Source organism: Chelon labrosus (assembly GCF_963514085.1).
Source record: "Chelon labrosus genome assembly, chromosome: 16".
In the NCBI taxonomy this organism is placed as follows: domain Eukaryota; kingdom Metazoa; phylum Chordata; class Actinopteri; order Mugiliformes; family Mugilidae; genus Chelon; species Chelon labrosus.
The window spans coordinates 5,658,926-5,677,111 of record NC_140349.1 but is presented as its reverse complement, the minus strand read 5'-3'; the positions used below and the strand labels follow the sequence as shown (position 1 = coordinate 5,677,111).

General features: G+C 42.7%; 2 protein-coding genes across 2 annotated transcripts; both read right to left on the bottom strand.

Moving 5' to 3' along the window:
* Window positions 1-1,910: 1,910 nt before the first annotated feature.
* On the bottom strand, window positions 1,911-7,568 carry LOC311501285 (elongation factor 1-alpha). The gene is made up of 8 exons (XM_084563006.1): window positions 7,511-7,568; window positions 6,281-6,433; window positions 5,440-5,619; window positions 5,059-5,355; window positions 4,779-4,929; window positions 4,256-4,512; window positions 2,589-2,823; window positions 1,911-2,347 (listed from the first exon to the last, which is right to left on the bottom strand). Exons 2-8 carry the CDS (start codon window positions 6,422-6,424, stop codon window positions 2,223-2,225), a joined length of 1,389 nt encoding a protein of 462 aa, XP_084419132.1. The 5' UTR covers window positions 6,425-6,433; window positions 7,511-7,568; the 3' UTR covers window positions 1,911-2,222.
* Window positions 7,569-7,815: 247 nt separating this feature from the next.
* LOC311501286 (elongation factor 1-alpha) lies at window positions 7,816-11,414 on the bottom strand. Its single transcript, XM_084563007.1, has 8 exons — window positions 11,288-11,414; window positions 10,331-10,485; window positions 9,660-9,839; window positions 9,281-9,577; window positions 9,032-9,182; window positions 8,702-8,958; window positions 8,382-8,616; window positions 7,816-8,270 (listed from the first exon to the last, which is right to left on the bottom strand). The coding sequence occupies exons 2-8, from the start codon at window positions 10,472-10,474 to the stop codon at window positions 8,149-8,151; spliced, it is 1,386 nt and encodes a 461-aa protein (XP_084419133.1). The 5' UTR covers window positions 10,475-10,485; window positions 11,288-11,414; the 3' UTR covers window positions 7,816-8,148.
* Between the last annotated feature and the right edge of the window lie 6,772 nt (window positions 11,415-18,186).

The window sequence follows — 18,186 nt, the reverse complement described above, 5'->3', positions numbered from 1 at the left end:
TACATGTCGCTTTTATGATACCAGTAGGAACCATTACATTAGTTTCTATTATGAACCAGCAGGAACCATTAGAGACACTCCACTGGAGACACTGAAGGAACCATTACTAGTATGAAACCACTATAAACCACCTTTAACTCTCTCTCTAATGGATATAAAGATGGATTTATCTTATTCATGCAATGTTTTTTAATCATATCTGTAGTTTCTAATTCGTCAGATAAAACAACACGACGGCGGTTTGACTCACCTGAGAAGCGCGCGCTGCAAGCAAAGGTAGAGACTGTTGTGTTCTTTTCCTCCTCTGGGGCTCTAACAGCTCTTTACTTTCACTTTCAGCTTCCAAGAAGCATCCCAGGCGTCACACAAATGAGGACATGAGCTTGGTTTCCGAACAGAACACGCCTTGTAAATCCCGTAAAGATGTTCTGCTGCGTCAGTGTTCAGCTCATCAAAACTTAGAAACTTGAGATTTATGGGGAAAAAAACTTGTGCAAGAACAAATTCACATCATAGTGTTTCACATTTCACATTTCCACAAAGCTATCTTTATCCATTATTGTGCTTTTGCTCTTTGTGTGTTTGGGGAGAATTTCTCAGTGGAAGTCCTGAAGCGAATGTGTGAAAGATGTCCTGCTTTTCTATGAGAGTCAAACTAAATCGTTCTTTGTTCATGTGGCGTGTCAAGTCATGCCTCAGGGATAATAACTATGTAACTTGCACAATGATACTTAGCAGGAAACTTGAGAAATATGACTTCCTGGGAAGAGACAGTGTCATCAAATCCAGAAACAATAGATTAAAAAAAGTCTTCAACCTCTCCTTTATAGACAGTTGTGCAATAACCAGCATATTTATTCCACAATCCATCTACACTCAATAGGCACATTTGCACTATTATTTAAAGTTTACTTTTTTAAAATGCTGCTATTTCCTCACTATACCAATTACATTCATTTGTGTGCTACTGGTTCCTTTAATTGTATATATTTTATTATGTATAGCTGCTTTACAGTAGTTTCTATTTTTATTTCTCCTGAAGCCAAAGAGCTGTCAAACTGTATTTTGTTGTTTTTCGCTGGACAATGACCATAAAACTTCATTAATTCATTTTCTGTAACTGCTTGTCCTCTGGATGATTGCAGGGGGGCTGGAGCACATTTATTTTTATTTTTTTTTTACCTATTTCCTGGTTTGCATGAAATAAGAACTGACCCTAAGAGACGGGATAAGAACCTCGTCCCGTCACATGGGGGTGGTAATGTTCTTGTTTAGGCCTGTTTTACTGCATCTGGTTCCAGGACAGCTTGTCATCATTGATGGACCAATGAATCACACCAGTGAATCCTAAAAGACATGCAGCAAGACAACGAGCCCAAGAACACAAGTGGTTCTACAAAAGAATAATTAAAGAAGAACAGGAACGGCCAAGTCAAAGGCCTGATCTTAATCCAATAGAAATGTTGTAGAAGGACCTAAAGCAAGCAGTTAATGTGAGGAAACCCACCAACATCTGGTGGTTCTGTTCTGAGGAATGGGCTAAAATTCCTCCAAGCTGCTGTAGACGACAGCTCAACAGTTACCAGAAATGTTTCGATTCAAGGAGGTCACAGCAGATACCGGAAACAAGAGTTCACTTACTTTTACATCTCACAGATGTGAACAAATTATTCATTTTCTTTGAATCAACACAAACAAAAGCTAAATATTTCTGTTTCATTTGTTCGATTGGGTTCTCTTTGTCTACTTTCAACACTTGCTGCTTACGTTTTGAGTCGTTCTTGTGCAGAAATGTTGAAAATTCTCCACCGTATATCCCGGTTTACGTGAAAAGAGAACAGACTTTGTCCTCTTATGAGCTACAGAGACATATAAAGACATTAACAAATAATCATTGATCTCTGACTTTATTGACAGCTGCTGTGTTTATGCTTAAAGCTTCTTCAACACTACAAAACACAAAGGAAGCGTCTTAATTTGGCAATGTTTAAGATTTTTATTGTTTTGGCTTCAGCTTAATTACGATCATGGTTTCCTATTGAAGGCACAGACCTTCGTTTCCTGCGGAAACTTTTGCGATGGGTTTTAATCAGCATGATCCAGTCTTTGATTTGAGAGCTGTGCCTCAGAGAAGACGGCGCTGGGTGGCAGGGGAGGAAAGGGGACGGGGTAACCCGCTCCTGCTGAGACGTGACTTTTAGTGGGACGTCCTGCATGAGGATTCATTTTTTCTTGTCGGCCTTCTGTGCGGACTTGGTGACCTTTCCGCCGCTGGGGATCTTCTTCTCGACGGACTTGATGACGCCGACGGCCACGGTCTGCCTCATGTCGCGCACAGCAAAGCGACCTGAGACGAGAAGAGAGGAATCAGCGAAACAGCAACAACTGCACATGAACAACGCTAAAAAAACACAATCAAAAGCTATAAAAGCATTAAAGCTTTAAAAATATCCATCTTAAACATAAACGGTGTTAGCCAGACTGTGCCTCAGTGATTACATTGAGTAAAATTTAAGATAAATGATAATAACTTAACAGATATGTGCATAAAAACACTTATTTGCTCATCTTTAAAGTGTGTTACTCACCCAGTGGGGGGTACTGGGAGAAGCTCTCAACACACATGGGTTTTCCAGGCACCATGGTGATGATGGCGGCGTCTCCGGACTTCAGAGCCTTGGGGTTGTCCTCAAGCTTCTTGCCGGAACGACGGTCGATCTTCTCCTTGAGCTCGCTGAACTTGCAGGCGATGTGAGCGGTGTGGCAGTCAAGCACGGGGGCGTAGCCCTGGGCGATCTGGCCGGGGTGGTTCAGGATGATGACCTGAGCAGGGAGAGAGACGAGGAGACTGAGGATACTGAAGATCGGGAAGATGGTGGAGCAACTGTTTGCTCACTAGTAATGAGCTTTATCTAAAAAGAAAGCTAAAACAAAGGCAGCTAGACTTGTTGAGTTTAGGTTAAATGTCTTGTGGGAAGTTTAGGTTTTTTATTTTTATTAGGAACGCCTGTGCCTTTGTTTCAGCTTTGTTTTTATCAATACCATGACATGGATAAGCTCTTGTAACTTTTTGTTATGTCCCCTGTCAAACGAGACAAAATGTCCTCAGTGAAATCTTAAAAGAAACAGTGACGTTTAGGTATCAGGTGTTAATATTTCTCTTTCCTCTTGGGTTGAACTAAAGGGCATTTACAGACTATTCTTCTTCATCAATCAAGTATTGAACAGTGACACGTTTTGGAGGATTCGTAAGAGACAAATACTGAAAAAGAACGATTAAAATTGAAGCAGCCACGGTTGGAATATCAACAACATCAACAAGCTTTCTGTTAAAAGTCTTAAATGTAAGCACGCGTCTTTTTTTCTTGGTCTTATTGTCGAATTTCAAGAAGCAGACGTGAAAATATCTGTTGACGAAGTCTGCAGTTTTCAGACTGTGTTTAAATTATATAAATATTATCTTCATGAATGTTCTGGTATTCGGAATTAGTTCAAAACAACTTAGAGAGTTGATAAGAGAGCTGCTGATCCAGCTGTCTAACCTACGTGTTCCTATTATTTTGGCATCCCCAGTTTAGTCAGTGGGCTGGGCTAAAAAACAAGTGTTTAATTCAATCCAGTTTAAATTACCACCTTCTCTGACGCTGTTTTAATATAAAGTGAACGTTATTAAAGTCAAACAGGAGGATTTAAAGCAAGACGGTTATTTAGAGTGTACCTAATGTTTTGTTTTGCAGGTGAGGTTATATGATGGATATGACCTAAAAGAGCATATTCTCAGCTTTAATTTGAGAGTCCAAATCGGAGGAAAGGTGTTGGAATTATAATCCTTTATTGCAGTCCCTTATTTTTAGAAGAACAGATTTAGTTTTTGATTTAAATTTCAATATGTTTCAATGAATGACTCAATGTGTTTCAGTGTTCAAACATATATATGGGCCTCAGCAGTGGTGGGAAGTAATCAAGTACAGCACGGATGTATTTTATAGCTGAACACATTCATTTTCACGAGTGTACCTAATGTTTTGGCAAGTGAGTACATGTTATATGGAAATGCAACAAAAAAAAAACAGACAAAACCAGCTTTTCAAAACAGAGCAAAATACTAATGTAACATCGAAATAATATTTTTCAGCTGGACCCTTCAGGTTGCACTTCACCTCGCTTGAGTTAGCAACAGTACAGCCTGAATATATCTTGTCTTTATAAACTATATTCAGTGGTGTCTTTACCTCCGTCTTCTCCAGATGCTCACCTGGGCAGTGAAGTTCTCGGCTGCCTGCGGTGGGTCGTTCTTGCTGTCACCGGCCACGTTTCCACGACGGATTTCCTTGACGGACACGTTCTTGATGTTGAAGCCGACGTTGTCGCCGGGCAGCGCTTCGGTCAGAGACTCGTGGTGCATCTCGACGGACTTCACCTCAGTGGTCAGGTTCGGGGGAGCGAAGGTCACGACCATACCGGGCTTCAGGATGCCGGTCTCAACGCGGCCGACGGGGACGGTGCCGATACCTGAGAGGACAGGAGGAGGAGGAAGAGGAATGTTAGCAGGACGCCTACCCTTTAAATGTGTGTGAAATGTTGAAGTCTGATTATCTTTATAATTCAATCATAGAAAAGTAGTTTAAATATCATTCGGGGTGCAGTCTGATATTATAACAGCAGCTGTCGCCAATGGATCTCTGCCGTTGTTTCAAAACCTTGAACAGCACTGTTCTTTTGTGTGTGTGCGATGATGACTTTCTGGGTTTACAGGATATGAGTGTGATTCCACTTACCGCCAATTTTGTAGACATCCTGCAGGGGCAGACGCAGGGGCTTGTCGGTGGGGCGGGAGGGGGGCAGGATGGAGTCCAGGGCCTCCAGCAGGGTGGTTCCTGAGGCTCCACCTTCCTTACGCTCGACCTTCCAGCCCTTGAACCAGCTCATCTGAAATGCACGGAGAAAGAGACATGAAAAGATCAGAGAAAAACCATTTGATGTGATGGGACAGGAACACGATCTGAGGCAGGTTCAAGAGTGTCCGGCGACTAGTCGTCCTCTAGACTGGTTGCTCACCTTGTCGCTGGCCTCCAGCATGTTGTCTCCGTGCCATCCAGAGATGGGGACAAAGGCAACGGTGGCGGGGTTGTAGCCGATCTTCTTGATGTAGGCGCTCACTTCCTTGGTGATCTCCTCAAAACGCTTCTGGCTGTAAGGGGGCTCGGTGGAGTCCATCTTGTTGACGCCGACGATGAGCTGCTTCACGCCAAGGGTGTAGGCGAGCAGGGCGTGCTCACGAGTCTGGCCGTTCTTGGAGATACCGGCCTCGAACTCACCCACACCAGCAGCGACGATCAGCACAGCGCAGTCAGCCTAAAAGTCCACATTTAGATATGAATATAGTATACACAATGCAGAAAGGTCTCATTCATCTCATGGTTTATTGATGATAATTACCTGAGAGGTTCCAGTGATCATGTTCTTGATGAAGTCCCTGTGTCCGGGAGCATCAATAATGGTCACGTAGTACTTGCTGGTCTCAAACTTCCACAGAGCGATATCGATGGTGATACCACGCTCACGCTCGGCCTTCAGTTTGTCCAGCACCCAGGCGTACTTGAAGGAGCCCTTGCCCATCTATACAGCCGAACAGAGTCAAGTCAGAAAAGTTGGACAGATGACGTTCACTAAATAAAATCGTGCCTCTTCAAAGGAGTAAAACTTCCTGAATTTGGGGAATACCAAAATGAGGCTCTGTATTAATTCCTCTTCTAACTCAATGACACATTAAGTGTCTCTGCATGGACATTTATCATTATCCGTGTATATTTAACGTCTAGTCTACTCATTTAATAAAGTAAAATAAATATCTATATCTAAATTGTACCTGATTTAGACCATGACATATCAAATTGAATGGGTAAACACATCTAATAATTTGAATTAAAATGTGATATAGCATTAAAAGTATCAGACTTTATTAATTTGCATTAATTAAATGCTTAGTTGTTTTATGTATTCTTTAAAGTGGCTATTTATTGTAATATTTACCATAGGAGAATTGAATAGATTGAAGTAATTTTATACGTATTCAGGATGACTTTCCACTTTTTTTACTAACTATATTAAAATTAAACCTTATATTTTGTGTTACAGTAGAAAATGTGGACACTACACACATTTTAACAGTAGATGGCGAGTTTGGCTAAGGAACATGAGTGAGCACTTCCACCACGCCCGTTCCCCACTACCTCCATGCCGCATACAGCGTCACTGTCTGGGCTACGTTAGTACCAACCTCAGCGGCCTCCTTCTCGAACTTCTCGATGGTTCTCTTGTCGATTCCGCCGCACTTGTAGATCAGGTGGCCGGTGGTGGTGGACTTGCCAGAGTCGACATGGCCAATGACCACGATGTTGATGTGGGTCTTTTCCTTTCCCATTTTGATTTACTGGTTATAAACAACACGGGGAGTTCGTCATGTTGTGTTTACAGTCATATTTCATGCTTAAATTAACCGTTTTCAAAATATGGCGTGAGCCCATCGGACGCCATTTTGGCTCTTTTTACCTAACGTTAACGACCTGCTTGGCCGTTAAATTACACCACAACGAGGAGTTAGTTTGACTTTCAATATATTTGCGTAAAATTTGTCTATCAGAGCCATGACTCAGTGGAGGTCACTTTTCAAGGGCTTTAAGAGGCCAAATAAAATAAAATATGGAAATTAGCTTCCACTGTACAAAATAAGCATTAAACCTTTTAATGTTTTTGGCTGTGTCACAAATGCGGTATAAGCAGTAAGCTAACGTGTGTCAGTTAGTCGTTGAGTAATAGAGCGAAACGTAGTTTTAAGAAGATTTTAGTTCGTGAGTTTACTTAAGCGTGTCAAGTTATGATTTTTATTTTTACGCCATTTTTTATTTATTTTTTTCTATCATTTTCGATGCTCGTTCACGCCACCGGAAAGCGACACTGATGAGTCACGCGCCATGTGTCGGACGGATACCGGCTCCTCGCCCTCCATGTTGCGCCGGGAGCGCAGAGCCGCCATGTTGTCGTCAACTGATGCAAGCGCGCGCCCTCTAGCCCGTACAGCACCAGCAACTGTGCGCGTTCGCGAAGCTGGAAAAGGAGTAACCATGACTGGCAGAAACAATCTGCCAACTCGATTTTCCTGCTTCAAATTCATCGCTTCTGTTCCAGATTGGTGCTCGTTTTTCTAAAAGAAACCCGAGGATGAAGCCTGGTTAAGACCATTCTGAATAAACAACAACCTTCACAAATTTGGAAATACTCACAAGGTGAGCTAGCATGCTTTTTACAATTCTGGCTGCAATCATTTTATTTTATTTTTTTAATTAGACGAGCAGCAATTAGACCAGCAGCATCTGAGTCATAGTGCTGTTCTGCATTGGACAAATCCAAGTCAATCCAAAATGTCTTGCCTTGAATATTGTCATTTAAGAAAGCATGCATCTAAGATTTTAAGACCTGAATTGGAAAGAAAAATAGACGTTTCACCAACCTGTGCCCAGCAACTACCAAGATATCCCCTGGTTCAGTGGTAAAAAAGGACAGAATGTGATCCGTCCTGAGTTTTTATACCGAACCAGGGGAGAGGGAGGGCTGTGTATGATCTTGTTGGTGTCAGACTCAAATAAGGGGTGCCATTGGCTGGCGCTGCATAACTCCTATCAAGGCGATTGGATGTCAAGTGCATCACTGCACTGGGATAGCATAAGCAAAAAAAACAGCTGCAACAGCCAGAGGCTCGTCTGCGATTGCCCAAAATCTAATGCTGAGGGGACAAAGAGGATCAAGACAAGCCAATTTCAATTTTTTCAAAGACATTTATTTTATTGTTACCAGCAGCTTTCTTTCCAATTAAATTTGTGGCATTTAACAAGTTACAGTTCTAAACCATTTCCAACTTAAACTTAACTGAGAAGAGGCACTGTCAATGTGATTCAGGTATGTGACAATGCCACGGAGTTCTTTTTTCCTGCGAAAACTTTTGCGATGGGTTTTAATCAGCATAAGCCAGTCCTTTAGTAGAGAGCTATGCCTCAGAGAAGATGAACCAGGGTTGAAGGAAGATGTAGGGGAAGGGGTGGCCCGCTGCTGCCGGCACACATCTCGTTGCTGGATGTCCTGCACGTCCATTCATTTCTTCTTCTGGGCCTTCTCTGCAGCCTTGGTTGTCTTTCCAGAGATTTCCTTGTACTCGACGGTCTTGATGACACCGACGGCGACCGTCTGCCTCATGTCACGGACAGCGAAACGTCCTGGAATAAAGAGGTGAGCAGATGTTAGAAATGTGTCCATGAACATGATACATGATGAGTTGTTGATACGCATGCATCAAGTAGTAGTTAGCGGGCTCTGAGTTAACTTACCAAGGGGAGCGTAGGTGGAGAAGGGCTCCACAACCATGGGCTTCTGTGGGATCAGTTTCACAATGGCGGCATCTCCAGACTTGACAGACTTGGGGCGGTCCTCCATCTTCTTGCCAGTACGACGGTCAATCTTCTCGACCAGCTCCTTGAACTTGCAAGCAATGTGAGCAGTGTGGCAGTCCAGCACGGGGGCATATCCCTCGTTGATCTGGCCAGGGTGGTTCAGGATGATGACCTGGGGACACACGGACAGTTAGAATTCCACTAAATACAACTTGGGACACAAGTAGGGGCCTGACTCTCATGGTCGGAAAACCAACCTGGGCATTGAAGCTCTCAGCAGCCTTGGGTGGGTCGTTCTTGCTGTCACCAGCCACGTATCCACGACGGATTTCCTTGACGGACACGTTCTTGACGTTGAAGCCAACGTTGTCACCGGGCACGGCTTCGGGCAGAGACTCGTGGTGCATCTCAACAGACTTGACCTCAGTGGTCAGGTTGGGGGGAGCGAAGGTGACGACCATGGCGGGCTTCAGAACACCGGTCTCAACACGGCCGACGGGTACAGTTCCAATACCTGAGAGAAATTTGTTTTAGCAAATATTCTACAGAGCAATCTGACCATCTTGTATTCGTCCCTCAGTTCTTACCGCCGATTTTGTAGACGTCCTGCAGGGGCAGACGCAGGGGCTTGTCGGTGGGGCGGGCAGGTGGCAGGATGGCATCAAGAGCCTCCAGCAGGGTGGTTCCACTGGCATTGCCCTCCTTACGCTCAACCTTCCATCCCTTGAACCAGGGCATCTGCAAACCAATCAATCAAGAGAGACCAGTTAATCCATGTTCGCATAAATCAGATCTTCAAAAGGAGTACTGGACAACCTCAGTCAAACTATCCTCACCTTGCTGCTGGCCTCCAGCATGTTGTCTCCGTGCCATCCAGAGATGGGGACAAAGGCAACGGTGGCGGGGTTGTAGCCGATCTTCTTGATGTAGGCGCCGACTTCCTTGGTGATTTCCTCATAACGGGGCTGGCTGTAAGGGGGCTCGGTGGAGTCCATCTTGTTGACACCAACGATGAGCTGCTTCACGCCAAGGGTGAAGGCGAGCAGGGCGTGCTCGCGGGTCTGGCCGTTCTTGGAGATACCAGCCTCGAACTCACCAGTACCAGCAGCGACGATCAGCACAGCGCAGTCAGCCTACAAAATACACATGTAAACATGAATACAGTGTACACAAAACAGGAAAGTCTCATTCATCTTGCAGTTTGTTGATAATTACCTGAGAGGTTCCAGTGATCATGTTCTTGATGAAATCCCTGTGGCCGGGGGCATCAATGATGGTCACGTAGTACTTGCTGGTCTCAAACTTCCACAGAGCGATATCAATGGTGATACCACGCTCACGCTCGGCCTTCAGTTTGTCCAGCACCCAGGCGTACTTGAAGGAGCCCTTGCCCATCTATACAGGAACCAGTTAGCAAATGATTAGTTTTAGTTTGATACAAAAAAAAAAAACAAACATTTTATTGTGTAACTGACATTGATAGAGCAACTGGGTATGAGAAGTATTTGACTCCAATATCCAATTATGTGCCATTATGTCCATACAGCATTGGGCACATGTAAAAGCTGAATTTACAGTGTTTTAATAAGCAGTTTAAGGTTTTTGTAACTTATGTTCATTTATTGTCAAACACGCAGGATATGTCACGCATTTAATGTCTCCGTACACCAGCCTGAGGCCTCCACTGGGGAAGAAGTGCACAGTCACCATCCCACGTTAAGCCCCACCCAGCGTGCGCGCCCACGAACGTTAGACCCGCGTGCCGGGCAGCTGAGCTCAGTGAAGGCACGCTACTGACGCCGCCATCTTGGATTCGACTTTTAACGGTATTGAAAGATTGGACCCCGAAAAAAAAAAAATCCATATACAAGCGTAAAAGCCCTTACCTCAGCGGCTTCCTTCTCGAACTTCTCGATGGTTCTCTTGTCGATGCCACCGCATTTGTAGATCAGATGGCCGGTAGAGGTGGACTTGCCGGAGTCGACATGGCCAATGACCACGATGTTGATGTGGGTCTTTTCCTTTCCCATTGTTGTAGTTTCTATAAAGAAAAAATTAACCGTTTGCTTAGAGCTCCATGATCGCCATTTTTTTTTTCACAGCCTAGCTAGCATGGAGGGATGTAGCTTTACCGTGACATCTTGGGCCCGGCTTAATTTGAATACCACACCGCTACTTTTTCTTTCAACACCCAACTGAACCATTATGTATACATTGATTAGCGCCAACAGTTAGACAAGACAAAATATAAATTTAAGCCTTTTATCGCCACCAACGGTTACGTGTACGGGGGTATGAGAGGCTAGGAGGCGGCTGCTGCTGCTAGGCCTCACTCGGGCTACAGGCCAAACGAGACACGTGTTACTCCAAGGGCCACGTCGGATAAAGTTACAAAGATCGCCAAATATTAATAAGCCATCCAGTCCAGGGTCCCACTCAACACCTGTCGCTGAAAAATACTAGCAGTTGTTCTCATGGAGGACGCGAGAAGAAATGCCATTTAAGCATCCTTCGGTCTCTCCTTTCGTAGCGCCCCCCTCTTTGTTCCTTTCCTCCACATTTTTCTCCTCCCTCGCAAAAAGATCCGCGTTAAAAAGTTAAATATCACCACTAAAACTCAAATTACACACAAAATACGTTCATCAAGTCAATGTGACTAGCAGCAGGGGTTTAACGTTTAATTTTAAGAGGTAAATCTTTGATTTAAAATCCACAGGTTAGTGTCAAGTTACATAACTCGGAAAAAAAAAAGCAAACTTTTGAGTAAAACGTTAAAATCCATATTTTTTAAAAGGCCCGAGGATTGCTTTCTGGCTAGCTGGTTGAATCAAAACTGAACCTACCGGTGTTTCTGGGTTTTCACGGCCAAAGCTGCTGCCCCTAGCCAGGTAACAGAAAGAGGAAGACTGGGCTCGGACCGGGGGGTTTTATACCGGATGGGAGGCGGCTTGACTTCCCGTCGCCCTCCTCGGCTCAAACCCCGCAAATCACACACATTCCTGCAAAAAACGTCAGCACGCCGCCGAATGGAGCGCCTCAAACATGCATGAAGTCTCACCAGAGACCGAGAAAAAGAAACGTAAAGGAAAACATATATATAACATAAAAACAAAACAGACACGGTGATAGCAATGACGCGGATGATGTACGGATTTAGTTACGGGATTAACATGTCACCAAAATCCTTCCATTTCTGCTCATGTTTGATTAGATTTTTTTGTACTTTACTGGCTATTAATAAGCTATAAACATATTATATATGTCAGAATATGTCACAAATAATAAGCCAATAAATGCTGTGCCAGTAAAAGCCCTATTAGGCTCACTCGCCACTTTATTAGGCACACTAGTACATGCATTCCAATGCAAGAGTACTTCATTAAATATTAACTTTATAAAGGTTATTATATTCAACATTTGTCTCAAATAACTTGAAAGAGCTCTTAATTCAACTGTCTTTTCATTTTTTGAGGCTGTGGTTTGTAGCGTTATTGAACTGTGCTGTGTTGTATCGACACATGTTCCTATTGTTTTGACTTGTGAAGGTTATGGTTACTCAAAATTTGCTCAAAATAACCGAGACAGCTGTTTCTTTTAATCATGCCGCCACATGTTCCTATTATTTTGACAGACTCGTGTTGGTCAGTTGGCTCGGCACCACAAACTACATCCTCCAAAATGACCATTCAGTTGAATTTCCACCTTTCTGACGCCGTTTCAGCATAAACGGAACTTTATAACAGCCATGATCGAGGATTTACTGAAGGATTGTTCACTAGTATACCTAATGTTTAGGCAAGTGAGTGTATTTATTCATAGTCTGCCTCTGATTTTGTCTGTTGCAGGGGCCCCCCGCAGCGTAAACATCCCAAATGATCGTCTGCACGCAGGTAAACATGCAATATTTAATTTAATTTAATTTTAAAATCATGCAAATCTCACCCCTCACCCTTTTCCCTCCCTCACTCCCACCAGCTCTCCCACCCACCGGGAGCACTGGTTTGCTGATAAGATTATCTAAATCCCAGCGAGATTTGCATTCAAACAGAGGCCGGGCTGTGAAAAGATGAACTCACGCTGTTTTCAGGACACCTTATCTGTCAGGCATTTGCATTCCCAGCAGACGCATAACCTGAATTAAAACAGACGCTCTCTCAGGGTGGAGCTGCAAGCCGAAAACCTTTTTTTTTAGATTTAGTTTAGAAACTACTGAAAGCCCCCCACTCCATAACCCTATGATTTAAAGAAGCCTGAGAAATAATCTTGTTTGTTATTAGGATGCTTCTCCAGTGGGGTCAGGAGGTCAGATTCTGCCTCTTTCCTCCATCACTGTGGCATCTTGCCCAGCCTAGAGGCAGCTGGCATCCCCTGGTACACTCTCTAACAACTCGCTCGGCTTCCTCTGCAGTTCAGGTAACAGCCACTTCAGCTTGGCAGCTGCTGCTTTCCGTCAGCGCAGCGGTGGCAGCGAGGGTGGGGGAGCAGAGCGAAGAGTTGGAGAGGGAGATAAGGGCAGAGGAGGGGAGAGATAAAAGGCTTGCTCGTCTTCAAAAGTGAAGGGAAGAATAAGAAAAACGACAAATAAAAAAAGACGGTAGCGCAGTAGCAGTCGGGTTAGTGAAGCTAAGAAGAAGCACTAAACGTCTTGGGGCATCTTAGATAAATTGGCATGCCCACGGCTGCCTGTTGAACAGGTTCTGCTGTGTTCAGTCACGTTATATATAACCCGTCAGACTGGGCTGGGATCACAGCTACATGCGAGGAGCCACGTCACTAATACGCAGCACAAATGGTATCTTTTTAATGTCTTCGCCATGTTGAGTAACTGCCACTCTCCACCAGGGTCCATTAAAATGAATCACATCTCCTCCAGAAACGTGTTTGGAAAGGTGTTAGCTTCTGGTGTCTTTTTCATGTGGTTCCTCAATAACACGCAATGCACCAGCATAAATTCTCAGCAGATAAATAGAGATCCATAAAGTGTTTGGTGCCACAAGAAGAGCTGGAGCTGTCTTTACTTGGTACAGATAATAATGTAAATCCAAATAATTGTTTCATGGCATGTTTAATATATGTAACAAAAACAAACACCGCACTGTAACGTCACTCGCTTGTTTCCAGGGGCGCTAAACTAATTATTACTTGCATACTGTTGTCCCCTGCTTGCTCTGGAGATGCTCTGGATTATTACTGAGGCTATATACAGAAAAATACATGGTAAATTAAGCAGACAACAGCCATTTTAAACCTTTATTTTTGCGTCTGAAGTGGAATTTAAAGTGGAATCATATGATGAATTTAAATATAAAATATAACCTCTGTCGGAAACAGTCGACTAAGGCCTCGTCCACACGTACGAAAACGATCTTTTCCCCCTCCGTTTTCGATCATCGTTTCAAGAAATATCCGCGTCCACACGGATCCGTTTCAGCACGACCAAAAACGGTACTTCATATTCCAGGCCTATAGGTGGCGCTGTTTCAGTTTCAGAAATTCACCAAAAACGGAGAGGAAGAGGCGGAGCATGCGCACAAATCTTGAGCGCTGTTTACAAATCGCCTTTTTTGCTCAGCGTGGTGGCACAGGAGCATGATATTTTGCCCTAGTAACCCTAATAGGCTCAATATCTTCTCCAGCAGGAAAACTAGCATGTAGTCCGCCATTGTTGTTGATGTTGTTACGAGACGTCTCGCGGGATGTGGAAGGCTGCTCGGGGGTGTGGCGATGACGTCATCGTTTCCCCCGTTTTCGCCGTCCACATGAAAACGCAAGAGCTGCGTTTGCGAATTTCTCCACCCTGGGACCCGTTTTCAGAAAGGTGCGTTTTAGGGCTATGCGTTTACAGGATACGTGTGGACGAAAGGCCAAAACGATGAAAAACTTCTGCGTTTCGGCGTTTTTGCGTTTCCGTGTGGACGGGGCCTAAAAGAGACTCAAAGGGTCGTCATTTTATGAACTGCCAGAGAATAAAGACTAAAAGTACTCGGTGACACAACCTCACAAAGTAGTATGAAACAGAAATGCGTATTGAAAATCATTCTGTCTTGACGTGAATCACAGACTTTAGCACTAAAAATATACGTGCACACATGTAAGGTGTGTTCAGGATTTCTACAGGCGGAAAATTTTACTTTATAATATATGAGGTGCCACAGATGCCTGTAGTGCACATTTATTTTATTATATTAGAACCAGACAGAACACCTTTCCTTTTTTTAGGCCCAGTCTGTAAAATGTAGCCTGCCTTACTTTTAAACTATTTTATGTTTAGGCCAGTAGGAGACTGTTTGGGCGTGTGCTTTAGACATTTCTGAATGGTTTTTGTGGTTGACAGATATTAGTCAGCAAAGAGCATCTGACATTAAGGAGGTGAGTTATTCAGTGTATGAAAGGGAGAGGAAAGAAAAACTTGGCAGAGAATCTGGACTCAGGTTGACACTTCACCTGTTCTACAAGAAAAGCTAGCTAACACACACAAAAAAAACAAACCCAAACTACAGTGCATGGTGACCATTTAATTTTGTATACGGACATCTCTAAACATTTCCTTTTTTATGTTGTCGATGTTATATTTAAAAAGTGTTCCTGCTAGTTTTATTTTACTAACAATGTTTATAAAAACTGAAAATTATTAGTCAAAAAGTGGTCATTTACATTTAATGCACTGATTATTACATTTTCTTCTTCTTGAATATCCTTGATTTACTAACTTGGTTGTTAGCTTGCTAAACTGTTAGCCTCAGTAGCTTCTAGATGGAAACAGTTGCCTAGCAGCGGCGTTCTCACGACTTCCCACTTGAACGCCAAGTATTTTGTGTACACGACTTCCCAAGTCATAACCACGGGCTCATGAGTTCCTTTCAAAAGAAGCGTCATTGGGTTTTTGTTTCCTTTCCGCTCACCATTTCTCCTGCATCATGCCGCCATTCAATGGGTTCGTCTTTACCGCGTTCACAAGTAAACGCCGAATGAATGGCGCCCCCTTGTGGTGTTTACATTTATGGAAATTTTTCTATAAGATTGTGAGTTCACGAGTGGTGTACACGACTTCTCGTGATGTAAGCTCACAAGTTCCATTTGAAGGAAAGCTAAGTCAGAGCTAACAGGCTAATGTGGCCTGTTAGCTTGCTAATGTTTGCTAGCATGACATGGGTAAGTTTTGCAGATATTTGGCCATCAAAATATTAAAGTAGTTAAACAAGTAAGTCCTCACCTTGGGGACAAAAGCCTGAGTCCCACATTTTGTGTCAGCTTGTCCAACATTAGTTGAGATATTTCACTTAAAACCATGATTTTCAGCCCCATTCTGGTGCCGGCTGTCATTGGGATTTGTCTTTAACATGTATATGTGTGCTGCATTTTATTAAAATACAGCCTTTGAGTGTTGAGATATTAACCAGCAGCGCTGCTCATAAAGACTTAGCCTGTTAATGATATGATGACTGAAGAGAGCGAAGTACAACAGCTGTGCTCTTCTTTCAGGCACCAACTAGGACAGGGCAGCAGAGAGGGGGAAGTATGAGTGTATAAGTGTGTGTGTGTGTGTGTGTGATTGTGTGTGAATGTGTGTGATTGAGAGAATGTGATTCAACAGGCCGACAGGCAGTCGGTCCCTGGCAGCACGTCAGTGGTGAGTCATCTGGTATGAGTGGTGGTCATAGCAACAAGAGATCTGAACATCTAACTACAGATGAGAAAAACATGTTAGTGTAGACAGATAGATAGATAGATAAATTGATAGATATATAGATATAACAGTCCTGCACTATCCTCCTTCATGACTGTTATAATTTTGGAGGATGTAGGTTGTGGTGCTGTTACACGTTACAAGTGTTTCTGTTATTTTGCCTAGCCCTAAAATATCAAAATGATAGGAACACGTGTCCATACAACACAATACAGTTCAATACTAAAAACCACAGCCTCCATAATGAAAACACAGTTGAATCAGCCGCTCTCTCGATTGTTTTAAACTAATGCTGAACAACCTTTCTGGCATATTAAGTCAAATTCAACTGCCTGGAGGAACTTTAATTTCCTCTTTCAACATATGTTTAGATGGTGTTTATCATTTTCCATAAATATAAGCAGAGTTTATACCTGTAAACTAATATCATCACAATGTTAGTTGTATTTGTGTAAAATATTAAAATTGGTGATGGAACTTAAAATACAGCTACTATACTGTAATAGTTCAGCATTTAACAGAATCAGAACAAAACGATTTACTGCTGTTTGTTACAAGATGATTAGCTGTGATGACATCAGGTCAATATGCTGATTATTCTCTTGATTAAATCAATTGTTTGATTTGTTGAAAAGACACATTTCACAGAGAGAGCTCACATGTGAAAAGCTGGAACGGGGAAATATGTGTTTTCTTTAAGTGAAAGGTGATGATCATGCAGATAAATAATAATGGATTGGATTAATTTAAACATTTACTTGTGGCATGTGAAAAATGTAGTTTCTTTTAAGTAGTCAATAATTATCAGTTCAAATAATTGAAGAGAGGAGATTTCTCTTTGGTGGAACTACATGCGAGCATCAAATAAAAGGATTGTGAAGCACTAATCTCAATGCAGCAGTGGTTCGTGCCTCTGCATAGAAACGTGTCCACATAGTTTTGGCCATAAAGGAGTGGATATAGGTTGTAGAAAAGCTGTACAATAATTATAATGAGTTAATAGTTGAGGGAGAGGCAGCATCAGCTTAGATCTGGTACATCATAGTCTTGGTCTGCCAGTTTTAAGACACACGGCTGTTTCTGTGTGGGTGAAGGACAAAAAAGACTTAATTCTGATTCCTGCCAACATACAGAAAACCCCACGTCATTGGTATTCATGTGCCTACAGGCAGAGTTTAATGTAACTCCATCTGAATTGCAATCTCAGCAAACTGTATGCAAATGCAGTCTGAGTCAATTGGGGGGGACAGCTAATGCAAATGAATTACATTAACAACACATTGCCAGGTTCCACATCTCCCGTTGGCCACAGCTCCCACACTTGCGAATGCTCGGTTCACACTTGCTAACAAAGTACTGCCTTTTTCTTTTCATGTCCAGGCTTTAGTCTGAATTTGTTTCACACCCCAAGTGTTAAGAAGGAGAAGTGTTTATCACGGGAATATCACAGCATTCATGTTGGATTAGCCTGACTTCAAGTTTGGTCACCTCAGGCTCTGATGGCACCCCCAAACCACCTCCTTAAACTGCCTCTTTGTATGTTTCTTTACGACGACTGGACCTAAAAAGATAGAAATATTCTAGGTGATATATTAAAAAAATAAAGCTATCAGCATTTGTGTCACCATGTGAAGTGTTTTCCTGCTTCGAACTGTGGATATTTTCATGAACACAGTTTAAATGTATGTTAACATTTAAGAATTTCACTTGAATAAAAACATGTCTTATAAATGTCTTTGTTGTTTGTCAATCAAACTGGTCTCTTATCAGTTGTCTTTCACCTGGGTGTAGGTATGTGATAAAGCAATAATACACGAAGGAATTTAGGGTAAAGGCCCAATAAAAGGAGCTGGATGAAATTATTCCTGAAGGCAAAATTGTTTTGTTCACAATGAAACCAGTCATAAATAAATCTGAGCTCAGCAATACTCTGTTGAAGATGTTTTTATTTTGAACTGACTTCAAGATGTATACATCTTAGTTCATATATTAACATAATCCTGACTTTTTTAGGTAATTAAATGTGAAACTAGATAAAAAAAAAAGATGTCAGCA

Excerpts from the sequence above, each read along its gene's own strand:
- LOC311501285 (XM_084563006.1), bottom strand. The coding sequence starts at position 6,424 with ATGGGAAAGGAAAAGACCCACATCAACATCGTGGTCATTGGCCATGTC. Across the intron at positions 5,356-5,439 it reads TGATCACTGGAACCTCTCAG|GCTGACTGCGCTGTGCTGAT; the intron begins GTAATTATCATC and ends GTGGACTTTTAG. Across the intron at positions 4,513-4,778 it reads GGATGTCTACAAAATTGGCG|GTATCGGCACCGTCCCCGTC; the intron begins GTAAGTGGAATC and ends CTGTCCTCTCAG.
- LOC311501286 (XM_084563007.1), bottom strand. The coding sequence starts at position 10,474 with ATGGGAAAGGAAAAGACCCACATCAACATCGTGGTCATTGGCCATGTC. Across the intron at positions 9,840-10,330 it reads TCGAGAAGGAAGCCGCTGAG|ATGGGCAAGGGCTCCTTCAA; the intron begins GTAAGGGCTTTT and ends GTTCCTGTATAG. Across the intron at positions 9,183-9,280 it reads TGCTGGAGGCCAGCAGCAAG|ATGCCCTGGTTCAAGGGATG; the intron begins GTGAGGATAGTT and ends ATTGGTTTGCAG.